Raw genomic sequence first — 14,498 nt, 5'->3', positions numbered from 1 at the left:
TGGAAACAAAACAAAAATGAGACAAAAATGACGCAGAAATGTATTAAATTTGTGGCAACTTTGTCGTAAAATATAAATGTTTCTTAGAACAGTCTTGTCGCTGTTTTGTCTGCTTGCTCTGGACCCGGCTTAAGAGACAAAAAACTTTTTTATTATTAACATTTTGAGAAAAATGCATTCTCGATAAAAATTGCTTGTTCTAAAACGGTTAATGCCGTTTATGTTTTTCCAAATTTCCACACCGTTTTAGAGTGAAATAAAAAGCTCCAAAAGTCAAAAAATCAAAACGCGTCTTTATGATAATGTCCTTTTTAGGGTTTCATTCTCTGATAGATGATCCTTATTAATTTTGATTAACGTCATATTTTTTATTACTTTTATTAGTAATAACGGGATTAACCATTTTAAATTAAGCAAAAATTTTGGGGACACTTGGGACTTGGGACAAACTATAGTTTAAATCATTCAACAATATGCACACTTTATTATAGGAATTTTTAATCATATTAATATTTCATTTTTTTAAAATACATTTAATAAAAAGTATAAGAATCAAACACATTATAAAGATAGACCGAACATCTCATTCATAAATACTCGTTGATAGTGTATCAAACATTCCAATGTGTCAAACAAAGACAGAAGAGACAGAGAAGTCTAAAATTTCCGACCCCGGCAACTAGGCGCATTTGGATTGTTCTAATGGCCAGTGGCGTATCGTTTTTTGGAACGAATTTAATTAGTAAAGTAAAAGTAAAGTAATTAGTAAAATTCTTACTCCATATTAATATACTACATTAACACTTTTTCGTTAGATGAGTTTTGTTATAAAGTCTAATATAATAATATAATTAATATCCCACATATGTATACAGTACGTCTGTCCGTTCTGTAGCTACGGGGTATCCGTAGGAGGGGAAACGATATTCTCTCCATGTTTTTCGTAAAAAATTTGACGACGCGACCCATCAATAAAAATTCGACAAATTTGCAAGTAGCCAATAAAATGAGTGGGCGGAGCGATTTGCGGTGACGTACTCGTCAAGTCGACGTATAAAATATATTGTTGTTTATTTAAATGTTTTTTGTCCGCATTCTTTTCATAGACACAGATTCAGCAGACGAACTGTACTTATGTTGAAACGTTAGTAGGTAGTTTTCGAAACTCGCTCCAACGTCGATATTCAATTAAAACTTTCAGTTACTTCTATATAAACACTCAGTTACTTTTGAATACTTACAGGGTGACACAGGCTTCCGAAACAGTTCTATATTAGGTTTGTGGTTAGTGACTTTTCTTCCATTTTTTTTAGAATATGGAGGCAATGGTAAAGCACGTTTTAGACATTTTTGTAATCATAGGTGGCCGGAACATATTTTCAAACTAAAGTTGTAGATTTGCCATTAAATTTCCATTCCAGAAATACCTAGGGTTTCCACCTGTCCTTTTGACTTTTTTGACTTAAAAAGTCATTTTTATTTACGTATTGTCCCTGAGAGAAGAAGAGATCTTAGAACTTCCCGTTTAATCTCTGAGAAAATTACATACAGCAAACAGAAATATTCTTTTCGTCCAAATTTAATTAGAGATGTTATAAAACTTATAAGTAAATTTTTCTTGTTTAGAATAGGCAACATTATTTAGAATTTCCCGTTTATTCTCAAATGATAGTTTAGGTTTTAGTTTTACCTTTTTTGATCTTAAAAAGAACTTTTCAAAATTAGTAATTGGTAACGATTTAGTTAGTTCGCAATCGATAGCTTCCTGTGAAGTACTGTGTAATAGTTTTTAATCTTGTATTATTAATAACTTCCTATACCTAAAATCAATATTTATTTTAATCCTTTTAGTTTCTCAATAGAGGGCATTTATCATTAAAGTATCAAATCTGTGTGCTACAGTATGGGATTTCTGTCGCATAATAATGAATATTACGTTTATTTACAAATCCATTACTTAGGTAGCTTAATTCCTTTAGAATATCGTATATAATGACCAAAATATTACGCAATTTAAAAAAAATGTCATTTTCTGGCATATAATAAAGTTTCAAATGCAACGTTTATATTCAAATTTGTTATGATCTACAACAGTTAGGTAGTAATTGAGACGAATTATAATTCAATTACCGGCTACTACGTTCTTGTTTTAATAGATCAAAATTCAACAAATATAATTAGAAATTATTTTAATTTCGAGAGGCTCCCTTGTGGGACGCCTATGTACGATTACGGCGGAAACAATACCTACCTGTGAAAAGACAAATTCGGGTAATTTGAGCTTATTTTTCCACACATTTGACACTGTCCTACCATATTGAAAATTCGCAGATTTAAAAGTACGTTAAACAAAAACAAAAACTACTGAAAACCACTGAAAAGTTCACTTCGGCCTTGATTCCGACTGCAAACACAACGTAAGCTAAACCAAAGTTTACAGAATAAAACCTGTAAACTTTGGTTACTTTGGCTAAACGTAGTACGCTATAACGGACCATGGGCCGTCGCGAGGGGTGGTGGGACGGACGGCTCATTTCATTCTGGAAGTCTAGCAGCGACGTTGCCAATAGTTCTAGACGTTTCAGCACATTAAACAGTAAACATGTCCTTTAATAGTAACGCATATATCCTCTGGTTAATAACATATTATTACGCATGCTTCTTTAAAAATAAACTATTAATTTAATTAACAAATTGAGATTTATTGATATCCGGTGAAGGTTTTAAAGTCACCTTTTCTGCAAATCAAACTAAGTAGATTGGCGCAAATTTGAGATGTGGCAATGTCGCCTTCTCTATCTCAGTTGGTTTTTACAGTACGTAGTCAACCTCCGATTGTTTGATCGGGTTAAAATGCACAATGTCATATCTGTTCTTACTAAGTCTATGATAAGAATAGTATAAAAGTTAAAAAAAGGTTTGACATCAATTTTAAATTGCTCTTATACTTTTTATTAAAATGTATTTTAGCGGCATCTAAAAGAACAATATCGATATTGCGAGCTCTCTGTTTCTATAAAAAAAATCTTTGCTTTCAGGAAATCATGTTCGGCTTCTGCGTTAGAAAAGTTTCGAGGGAACAACTATACCGGTCTTTTTCATCACTGGAGGCGCACATAGGCATTAAATTAAGATTATTTATTATTTTTATTATAAAAGGCAGATTAAGTTAAAAACAGGTAAAATAAATAAATTATGGCAACGCAGCACTCATTAGGAAAATCTGAAAGTGCAGGTGCATCGAAACCTTTGAAAATACACTACTCAAAACAATTATCGCATATTTAAATAAAAGTAATTATTACATATTTCTAAATGAAGCATGCATTTCTCAGCCTTTCTCTTTTGAGTTTTTTTAGAATAATTAGGGTACGCACTGACATGTTATTTTTAGTCGGCCGACTATTTAGTTGCAAAAGTAAAAACAATACATTCTTATGGAGCCGATCGGCCCAATATTTGATTACATTGCGTAGGCTTAGGGTATGCGCTGACAGGCAATTTTTAATCGGCCGACTATTTTAGTTGCGCATTTGTAACCAATATATCCTTATGGAGCCGCGCTCACATGTAATCAGCTAGTCGGTCGATCGGCTCCATAAGTATATATTGTTTTCATTTTTGCAACTAAATAGTCGGCCGACTAAAAATTACAGGTCAGCGCGTATATAGGCTTATTGTATCGAATTTCCCTTCACAGTATCCATATTATTTAAAATCGCAAATCAGGGAATTCAAAGTATCTTGTTTTTCAAATTAATATTTTTTAAGCTGTTTGCGACAATTGTTTTGAATAGTTTATACCGGGTTAGTCTTAAATAATTGTCAAATATTTTAGGGGGAGTATATTACGATCCCAGAAACACGTCGATGAAGTTTTTTCGCGAAAAAAAAAATTGAAAATTTGGAATTTTTGGGAATTTTTTTAATTCTTGGTTAAAAAACATAATATCTTCATAATATGACAACATAGGTAGTAGATTAAATTTACAAGAAAGAAAACCCAGAAAAGATTCAACGATTCTCAAAATTTTTCCAGATTTTTTTCGATATATTATTTTCGGATCCTCGACATTTTTCTACTTTATTCGATAGAAAATGACACATACAGGGGCCGGAAAGTGAAATAGCAAAAGCGGTTCCACCGTTTCCACGGAAATTTCAAATAAAATAGTTCCAGCCTCGGGCGCTAGGTGGTAGTGCAATTAATTTTTAGGTTAAGAAGTTGCTACTAGTTATTGCCAGATGGCGTTCAATCAGATTTTTTTTGTAGTTTCCATAGTTTCCAACGGCCATTGTCATACTATTGTCAAATTCTCAAAAAATATTGTCGTTGTCATAGCGCCAATCATAATATTATCAAAATGATTATCAAAACGTTTTCAAACTATAATTTGTTATATGTGTTTTTATTAGACAATTCCTTTGTTTGTGGCCCTAAAAATATAATGTAAGTCTTTTATTTTGCCAGCATTTAAGTACCTATTTATATTTACTCCATTTACAAAACTTTGGGCGTATTACGTTGGTCTTGTTTTATTATAATAAACGATGTTTAAATATTTGACTTATAAATAAAAACTTTAAATAATAAATAATATTTACACATGTTTGGCTTTAATTTTATTTAATAATTGTATAAATTCCGAAATTTTCAAAAGTTTTGGGTCGCGACCGTTGCAAAAATAGCGCCAAATAGTGTTTACATTTATGGGCACTTTTTTTACATTTATGGGCACCTTATGGGCACTTTCCAATCTAAACTTGTTTCATTTATCTATAAAATGACACTCTGAATAGAATGACATATCACATGCCAACTTTTGACATTTTCGAATATGGCTTATTTTAAATTGCAACATGCGATTCATAACGACAATTTGACTCGAAATACCAAGTGTGTGGTATCAAATTATTCGTAAATAATGCTTTTTCCAAATATGCTAATGAGCCACCCTCCCATTTGAAAAAAATGAGATATAAAAATACGATTTGTGTATCTTGGGTATCTCTTTCATTTACCCTACAAAAAAGAAATACTCCAACATTAAAATTATATTTTTTTATATTTAATATATTTTTATATTTAACAATAATATTTAAATTGTACAAAAAACTATATTTTAGTCAAATTATATTATGTTTATTAATAAATTAATCTATTTTCATAAAACGTTACTAGATGGCTATAGAGTGGATGCATTTAAAAAAAGAGCCAGGAGACATACATATTTTTATTCTAACCTTTGAATAAGAAGACTAAGGAAGGAGCATATCAAAAATCTTAAGGTACACCGCGATGGGCCTCAAATATGGCCGACTTAAATTCCGGTTTATCAGTGTCGTTCTAATTTTATTTAAAAAATGTAAAACTATGATGTAGGGTAGACGTGGGGTAGACTCAATAATTTGTTGTTTTATTTTACGTTGTGAATAAATGTTGGTAGTTATTAAAATTGTTATAAAAATATATAATTCTAATAAAAATAGATAAGTTATAATAAGTATTTATTAACACAAACATCCGATACGCTACTGAAGCAGGTAAGTCAAATTAACGTATCTAAATTCTTTGACATCTAATCTTTGACAAGTAATAAATAAAAGCTAAAATGCAAGAAAAATATATAATTTAGTTAATTTAAGTGAATTTCATAAATGATCGGTTTACTACATGTATATTATATAGTCACTTACTAGCGAAAAGTTGTTCCATTATTTCACTCAATTTTTGCCGAGATCTACCGCACGCTACACAACCAACTATTTTAGAATCTTTTTCGATAAATCGCGATAGTGTCACTGTTAATTTAAGTTCTGCCACAATTTCCATCTAGATTTACTACCTTTATACAACTATCAGTAGTAGAATAAATAATAAATAACATAAAATAAGCTCCGTAAAGACTGACAAATCCACAAAATTTCAAATCAAATTCAAATGTGTCAAATGAATCGTCAAACAGAACTGTCAAGGATCCCCACCCTAGAGAGCTTTTATGGTGGCTTTTCCGCCCACCATGCATGAATACATGGATAGCATTATGCTCCTTCCTTAGTCTTCTTATTCAAAGATTCTACGCTATAAAACAATATTTCGAAATATTTCGCGCGGTACTGTCTAAAGGTACGTCCATAGTGCACCGGCTTCTCCCTTTCCGGTAGCCGGCTTATTTCCCGGCAGATCCTATCGCTCTGTGAACCTGCGCCATTAAAGGTAGTGGCCATTAACAACCGCTTACAGGAAGCGGGAATATAATTTCGCAATCGTACCGGTACTTGAAAAAGCTAGCTGCGAGAGCGTTAAAGTCATGATTACAAATTCCCGCTTAAAATGGGCTGGTCACGTAAGCAGAATGCAAGAAAACCGCCTACGAAAGGTACAAAGATATTTTCCACGAAAACTTAGAAGGGTATAAACATGCAGAATGAGTGGGAAGAAGCAGCGCACAATAAAAGGCAATGGAGAAGAATTGTAAACTCAGTTAACAGCGATAACCTAAAAGTAAAGAGGCAACAAAGCAATGAGATTTTTAATATCCGGAGTGCGGAAGAGAGATAACATCACGTATCGGGCTTTTCAGTCACAGAAAAGCTGATGAAAGAAAACGCCTACGTCAGCAAGTAATAGCAGTAGTAGGTAATATCATTTGGCCATCAGGGAACTATCCCGTGGGAATCTATTATGTCTTTTTATTAGCTAGTGATAACGTTCACATTAAACTGATACAAAAAGTACTACTCGCGTTCATGAAATTAATCGGTTAATTAAATATTAACAATAATTCATCCTGGTAAAAGCAGGAAAAATCAGGCGGGAAGCCGGTGCACTATGGACGTACCCTAATGTCAGGGAGGCCCTTCACCTGCAAAATATTGATGACGATCCTGGCTCCTTCTTTAAATGCGAGCACTCTTCGAAACTGTTTTAAAACACATTTTACTTGTCGATCTATTTGAACAAAAATCTTAGGCAGTAACATGATAATGATCCCACTTATCATCTTTGGATTTGGAAAAAAGTATCCTGTCTCCAATTTCATTCTCATTGGCGTGGTAGAAATCGTACTTCACAGGCATAATTTTGTATAAAACCCTATAAAGTAAAATTTATATAAAATTAAAAATTAAATTAAAAAATATTAAGAGTGGTATAAAACAAAATAAAAGATAGTTCATTAATATCATACGTGCAATAAAGTTCAGATTATAAATTTCACTTTGAAAAATAAATGAAAAAAAATAAAAAATTATGTATTAAATAATATGCCTCAACAAGCCAGTGATACTCACAATTGTTTTGGTGTTTTCAATTTAATCTCTCCTTTGTTTACTTTGTCCAATAGATCGTCATGTTTCTTCTTTAGCTCTTCCCAACACACGGGTACACCCTGTTCTTCAATAAGAACACTTCGAAGTTTGGCAAACAACGGTTGTTTTTCGAATATCTTATCGCTGTAAGATGGGGGCAGTTTCTCTATAAAGCCTTTCATTCGAACCTAAAAAGAATGTAACAGTCACAGATATGCCTAGAAAAATACCGGATGCGTCTCAAAAGTGGCTCACATTTTTTGACAGTGGTTTGGACTTTGTTTTTGATTTTGACATTAAGTTTTTTAGCATGGGCCACTTTGTGAAAATGAACAGAACATATAATTTATTTTTTTTTTCAGATAAAAACGAGATTTGGTATGATAGTATATGACATAAATTAAGATTGATTGACGTATTCAGTTATTTTCGGCCAGTTCCTGTTTCACCGGAAATGAGTACAACTTTTGATTTTTAAATGGCACCCTTGTTTTTTTTACTTTATTCCTTTGAATAAGAAGACTAAGGAAGGAGCATATCAAAAATCTTAGGTCCACCGCGATGGGTCTTAAATATGGCCGACTTAAATTCCGGTTTATCAGTGCTGTTCTAATTTTATTTAAAAAATGTAAAGCTATGATGTAGGATAGACGTGGGGTAGACTCAATATTTTTTTTTTATTTTACATTGTGAATAAATGTTTTGTAGTTATTAAAATTGTTATAAAAATATAAAATTCTAATAAAAATAGATAAGTTATAATAATTATTTATAACCATAAACAACCGATACGCTACTGAAGCAAGTAAGTCAAATTGACGTATCTAAATTCTTTGGCATCTAATCTTTGACAAGTAGTAAATAAAAGCAAAAATGCAAAAAAAATATATAATTAGTTCATTTAAGTGAATTTCATAAATGATCGGTTTACTACACGTATGTATATTATATAGTCACTTACTAGCGAAAAGTTGTTCCATTATTTCACTCGATTTTTGCTGAGATCTACCGCACGCTACACAACCAACTATTTTAGAGTCTTATTCGATAAATCGCGATAGTGTCACTGTTAATTTAAGTTCTGCCACAGTTTCCATCTAGATTTACTACCTTTATACAACTATCAGTAGTAGAATAAATAATAAATAACATAAAATAAGCTCCATAAAGACTGACAAATCCACGAAATTTCAAATCAAATTCAAATGTGTCAAATGAGTCGTCAAACAGAACTGTCAAGGATCCAAACCTTAGAGTCCTTTTTCCGCCCACCATGCATGAAGATATGGATAGCATTATGCTCCTTCCTTAGTCTTCTTATTCAAAGCTTTATTCGACAGAAAATGACACTCTGAATATAATGACATTTTCGCTTAAAACAAAATTGTATTTTATTTTTCAATCAATTAAAAACACTAATTTTTAATCAAGGAGCCTTGGAAAAATATATTTGATCGTTTAATGATTTTAGTGTTTTGTCCTGGCCAGTTAAAAGATGCCCAAATCATATTTTTAATCATATCTCAATTTTTTCAAATGGAACAAGTGTGGCTCATTAGCATATTTGGAAAAAGCATCTTTTTACGAATAATTTCGTACCACACACTTGGTATTTCGAGTCAAATTGTCGTTATGAACCGCATGTTACAATTTCAAATAAACCATATGCGAAAATGTCAAAAGTTAACATATTGTTACGGATTCCGTAGGTTCACTAATTTAAACTCACGATAAAATACTTAACGATTTATTATCTCACTTTATACACGCAATAACTAACTATTTATAAAATTCCTTCGCCAAATTGTCCAATTCGTAATAATTTAAAACGCGGTATATTCTAACTTCAAACTGTCCCAATTGCCGATTACGCCGGCTTATATACTCTATTGACTGCTTCTCCAACCTTCTCCAATTCTCGGAGAACGTTCTACTTCATACTGGAAAAATCTATTGTCTGATTCGCTTACTTGTCGACTTGATTAAGAGATGGCGCCTCAACAAAAACGTCTTTCATGTTTCTTGACACGTAGGCACGTTGCGACAACGTAGGCAACCAGTAATACAGTTTAAAGCCACATACACCTTGACAATATGATATGTCATTGTATTCAGAGTGTCATTTTCTATCGAATAAAGTAAAAAAATACCGAGAGTGTCATTTAAAAATCAAAAGTTGTAGTTATTTCCGGCGAAAGAGGAAGTGGCCGAAAACAATTGACTACGTCAATCTTAAGACGTCAATCAGTCCTAATTTATATCACATACTAACATACCAAATCTCGTTTTTTAACTGAAAAAAATAAAAAAGTTATAGGGGCGAGCCACTTTTGAGACGCACCCGGTATAGTTTTCAAAAAAATCTTTAAAATTCTTTCATGTGATAAGTAGTTTAAATATTTGACAAAGAAATATCATTGTTCCTACAGTAATTTAGTGTTCTCTAGTAATCATTCAAACACACAACCAACAAAATTGTTTTTTCATTTCATGTCATAAACTGCAACAAATACATACCTGTTGTGATATTCTCTTATTAGATGTTTCATTTGTATATGTAAACAAAAAACTTACAGAAGCTTTAGGATTCTCTTCCTGCAAAGTTAAATTATCAGTTGACATATAAAAAATGAGTGTTTCAAGTATCACTTACTATTTGTTTCACCTTCAAGCTATTGAATTTGGCATGAAAAATTAGACCATCATCATCGGAAATCTCTTGGAGCGCCAAAGTTCTGTTAGCCACATCCCCGTTTCTAAAAAACACAAATTAGAATTTGAGATACAGGGTGTTTCAAAAAACATGTGCCATCTCTCGTGGAGAGTTTCTTCTTATAAAAATAAGATTTATTTTTCGTTCTACAAGAGACCAGTTCAGATTTTTTTCGATTTATTATAATTTTAAAGAATATATTCTTTAAACTGTAGTTAAAGTTGCTATATAAGTGCGGCATATTTTAATGCTAAAAAAATGTCGACTTATTCACCAGGGACGTGCATATGGATTGTCAATGGAATATTTTTCTAAAAAAAATATGTGCGCCACTGACTTTTTTTTCCTCTTATCAGCAAATGTGTGTAGGCCATTTAATGCCGATTAAAAGTTGTATCTTGATGTTTTGTCCATTTCGATCTCCTCGATGAGATAAACGCAAAATAATTACTTTGAATTAATCCAATTCTAACATAATATACTCTGTTTTTTTTTCTCAGGTAAGATTTCGACAGACGATGACAGAAGAAAAGCAGATGACGTCCCATACCAATCTATTTATTTTACTAAAAAAAGTTTGTAATAATTTTTAAGTTAACTATGGATGGGTTTAAATATAAATTCGTCATGCGTCGTCACTTGTTGTTTTTAACCAGTTTTATTGGTTTATTTCAAAAATGACAGATCGTATTTCAATTTTATTGGTTTGGCGGAACGATGAACGACAAACGGACGCCGATGCGTATGAACTCGCCTTTAGATCTCTTGTCTTGCCAAATTATAGGTTATAATTTTCTGACAACTTTTGTCAAATACCCTGCGTTTTGGAAGATGGTGCATTTTGATTCGTGTTATTACGAGTGTTTTGTGTCTTTTGAAGTCAAGTGGAGGAAAAATCGAGTGAAAATTAACTGTAGAACCCAGAGCACAGGTTATGGTTTATAGTCGCTGCCCAGGCAGAAAGTCTTATACAGATACACCAATAAAGTTACTATCAATAAAGTTCGTATACCATCTCGTCGTAGATAAGTGCATCTCGAATATGGTAGAAGGACCATACTAAACACATACTAAAAACTGGAGTAGCTGTAAAATATCGACATCACACGATAGGTAAATAATGGATTTTAGTACTGCAGAAAAATAATGTCAAAAGGTACTGGTTTAAAAAATTAAGATTAAAGTTAATTAATCAACCTGTGAGCTATAAAATTTGGTAAGTGTTATTATTAATAAAATAGTTTGTTTTATTTATGTTGTTTTATTTATTCCTGCGGAATATTACAAATTTGTATTTGTACATAAGTTATATTGATAAAATATAATCATAAATGCGGGAAGTTTCATAAAGCTTGAAAGTAAGAAATAGTTCTTTTTTATATTTTTCGGTATGTAGTGTCTGGTTTTTGTTTGTTTTGTATTAACACATACCTTTTTTTATTAAATAAAATAACTCGATTACATTTTTTCAGTTTTATGCAGTTTTATTCACAATACTTTGAAGTTACTTGTCAGTCAAATTTTAAATACATATATTAATTTCCTGCTATGCGTTCCAGTTTAACAATTTATGCGGTACCAACTTTAACAGTTCTGTATCAACTTATTTCTTTGTAAAATAAAATAAACTACTTTGAAATTAAAATAACAGACACATCTATCACTGTCAAGGATCTTCTCGTTGAACAGACTATAGTAAACTTTAAAAACATTTATTGTGATTAAAATGCTAAATAAGTACCACTCATTGATTCCTCATCGAAAAATATAAAAAAAAGTTAAAACAGTTATTTATTTACTTTGAAAATTTCCAAAAAAAAATATTTTTTGCTTAAATTTTGAGAACTCTATTCTACTACCTATGTTGCCATATCATTAAAAAATTATATTAATAAAATAATAGCTCCCATATATAGCGTTCAACGCCTTGGGAGTAGCAAGGTACAGCTTGCCATACTAGAGCCGTTCGGTATACAAGGAAGGTAATGTGGCTAGCACTACGCTTCAACCGCCTATTATTACCTGAGGATTGTGAATCCCAAGTACTCATTTAAGACTGAGTCGACCTAGGTACCGAAACTATTTTTATTTTAATAAAAATAGTCGGCTGATGCAATGCCGGGTGTGGGATTCGAACCCACTACCTTGAGATTGGTAGACGAGAGCATGTACCTCTACGCCACCGGGCACCCAAAAAATTATGTTTTTTAACCAAATACTAAAAAAATTCAATTTTTTTTTTCAAAAAATTCCAAATTTTCAAAGATTTTTTTTCGCAAAAAAAACTCATAATCCTGTTTCTGGGATTAAAATGTACTACCCCTAAAAATATTTGCACTTATTTAATACTCACCCTGTATAAATAGTTTATTAATTTTATTTTTATCTTAATTTTATTAATTGTAATTAATAAAATTGCGTTTATCTCATCGAGGAGATCAAAATGTACAAAATATCTAGATACAACTTTTAATCGGCATTAAATGGCCTGCACACTTTTACTAATTACTAATAAGAGAATAAAAGTCACAGTACGCTTCAAAACAGTTAAAAAGTATGTAGGTGGGGTCCCGTAGAAGTAGGAGTCATATTGACATCGAAATCAAATTGATTATATCTAAAAACATCCAGACACCAATTTTCATGCCGGTTCAGAAATTATTTTGCACCCTGTATTTAATAAAGCTCTTATAAAGCTAAATATAAATGAGTATATATTCTCATTTATATTTAGCTTTATAAGAGCTTTATTATACGTAGAAATAAAAAAATATTCAAAAATAGACATGATAATGCCTCAATCACAAAAAGACAAAACAAGCGTTGTCAACTGTCACTGCTTAGATCTTAGATAAGTATATTTTTTCAGCCCTAATGTTACCAGTTACCATACACTATTTCCAATATAATATTACAATGATGCAGAAAATGAAAAGAAAAACTTCCATGCTGATTACTTTAGAATTTTGGAAAATATAATTCAGTACACCCAGTATATCAGTTTAAATGTTAAATCAAAAATTGGACAGTCAGTATATGTAAGGTGTATATCTGGTTGTCTATATTGGAAATATAATAAACATTTTAAATTGATAAAATGCCTTAAGCAGAAAGTATAATCGTAAAATATGTTTTACTTACTTGAATGATGTGGCTAAGTTAAATAAAACTATTCCTGAGTGCGTATATTTCTTATAATCATCAGCCCATTGTTTAAACAAATTACTAGGCTGGCAATTTTCGGGAACGTCAATGTATGAAAGACCTGAGGACATTCTTGCGAATCTTTTTGTATATCGAGTAATAGGTAATATTCTTTTTATTGTTATATTCATAAACACTCTAGAATTCAACAGAATTTCAAATTCAATAGTCACGTCGCGCGTCGGTCGCGTCGGTGGTCACGTAGTAGATATGTAGTCACGTAGTAAGTATAATCCTTGTTTATATATTCTTTATACCAGGGTATAATGAAAATAAGCGATACGGATGTTCAACGTCATATAACCTTGATATTTACAACATGGACGTTGCCAGATTTATTTTTAAATTTTCTCAAATTTGCGCTTTGTACCGCATATTAAAAAAATGGTTCGTTGTGTGCCTCATGTTGTTTACGAGAAATTTTGGAATAATATAAATTATCAAGATATAACCATATATCATCAAAAGTAAGGGTGTTGACTTTGATAGTTAAAAAAACATTTAATGTATTTTGTTCCAATGTTGAACAGTAGGTATGTCCTCGGATCGTTTCTAAAAGAGAAAAAAGCTTTTTTATTATTAATAATTTAAGAAAAACGCATTATCGATAAGAAAACGCTTGTTCTAAAACGATTAATGCCGTTTATACCGGGTGCGTCTCAAAAGTGACTCACCCCTATAAGTTTTTTTATTTTTTTTTTAGTTAAAAAAACGAGATTTGGTATGTTAGTATATCACATAAATTAGGATTCATTGACGTATTTAATTGTTTTCGGTCACTTCCTGTTTCACCGGAAATTACTACAACTTTTAATTTTTAAATGACACCCTCGGTAATTTTTTACTTTATTCGTTAGAAAATAACATTTTGAATAGAATAACATATGGCATTTTTTGACATTTTCGCATATTTTTTATTTGAAATTATAACTTGTGGTTCGTAACGAAAATCTGACTTGAAATATCAAGTGTGTGATATCAAATTATTCGTAAAAAAAATCTTTTTTCCAAATATGCTAATGAGCCACTCTCGTTCAATTTGAAAAAATTGAGATACAATTAAAAATACGATTTAAGCATTTTCCAGCTGGTCAGGACAAGACACTAAAAACATTAGAAGATCAAATCTATTTTTCCAAGGCTCCTTGATTAAGAATTAGTGTTTTTAACACAACCATCGCACTCTAGATTAAATACTACGATACTAAATACGATTTTTATTAAGCGAGGATGTCAAAAGTTGACATATGATATGTCATTCTATTCAGAG

General features: G+C 31.4%; 1 protein-coding gene across 1 annotated transcript; it reads right to left on the bottom strand.

The window, feature by feature from the left end:
• Nucleotides 1–6,553: 6,553 nt before the first annotated feature.
• Nucleotides 6,554–13,748, bottom strand: LOC115891165 (pyridoxine/pyridoxamine 5'-phosphate oxidase-like). Its single transcript, XM_030911571.1, has 5 exons — nt 13,166–13,748; nt 9,965–10,067; nt 9,829–9,906; nt 7,294–7,499; nt 6,554–7,096 (listed from the first exon to the last, which is right to left on the bottom strand). The coding sequence occupies exons 1-5, from the start codon at nt 13,357–13,359 to the stop codon at nt 6,970–6,972; spliced, it is 708 nt and encodes a 235-aa protein (XP_030767431.1). The 5' UTR covers nt 13,360–13,748; the 3' UTR covers nt 6,554–6,969.
• Nucleotides 13,749–14,498: the final 750 nt, after the last annotated feature.

Source organism: Sitophilus oryzae, unplaced genomic scaffold (genome assembly GCF_002938485.1).
Source record: "Sitophilus oryzae breed Bouriz unplaced genomic scaffold, Soryzae_2.0 scaffold_969_pilon_pilon, whole genome shotgun sequence".
NCBI classification, from domain to species: Eukaryota; Metazoa; Arthropoda; class Insecta; order Coleoptera; family Curculionidae; genus Sitophilus; species Sitophilus oryzae.
This window is presented reverse-complemented; position numbering and strand designations above follow the sequence as displayed.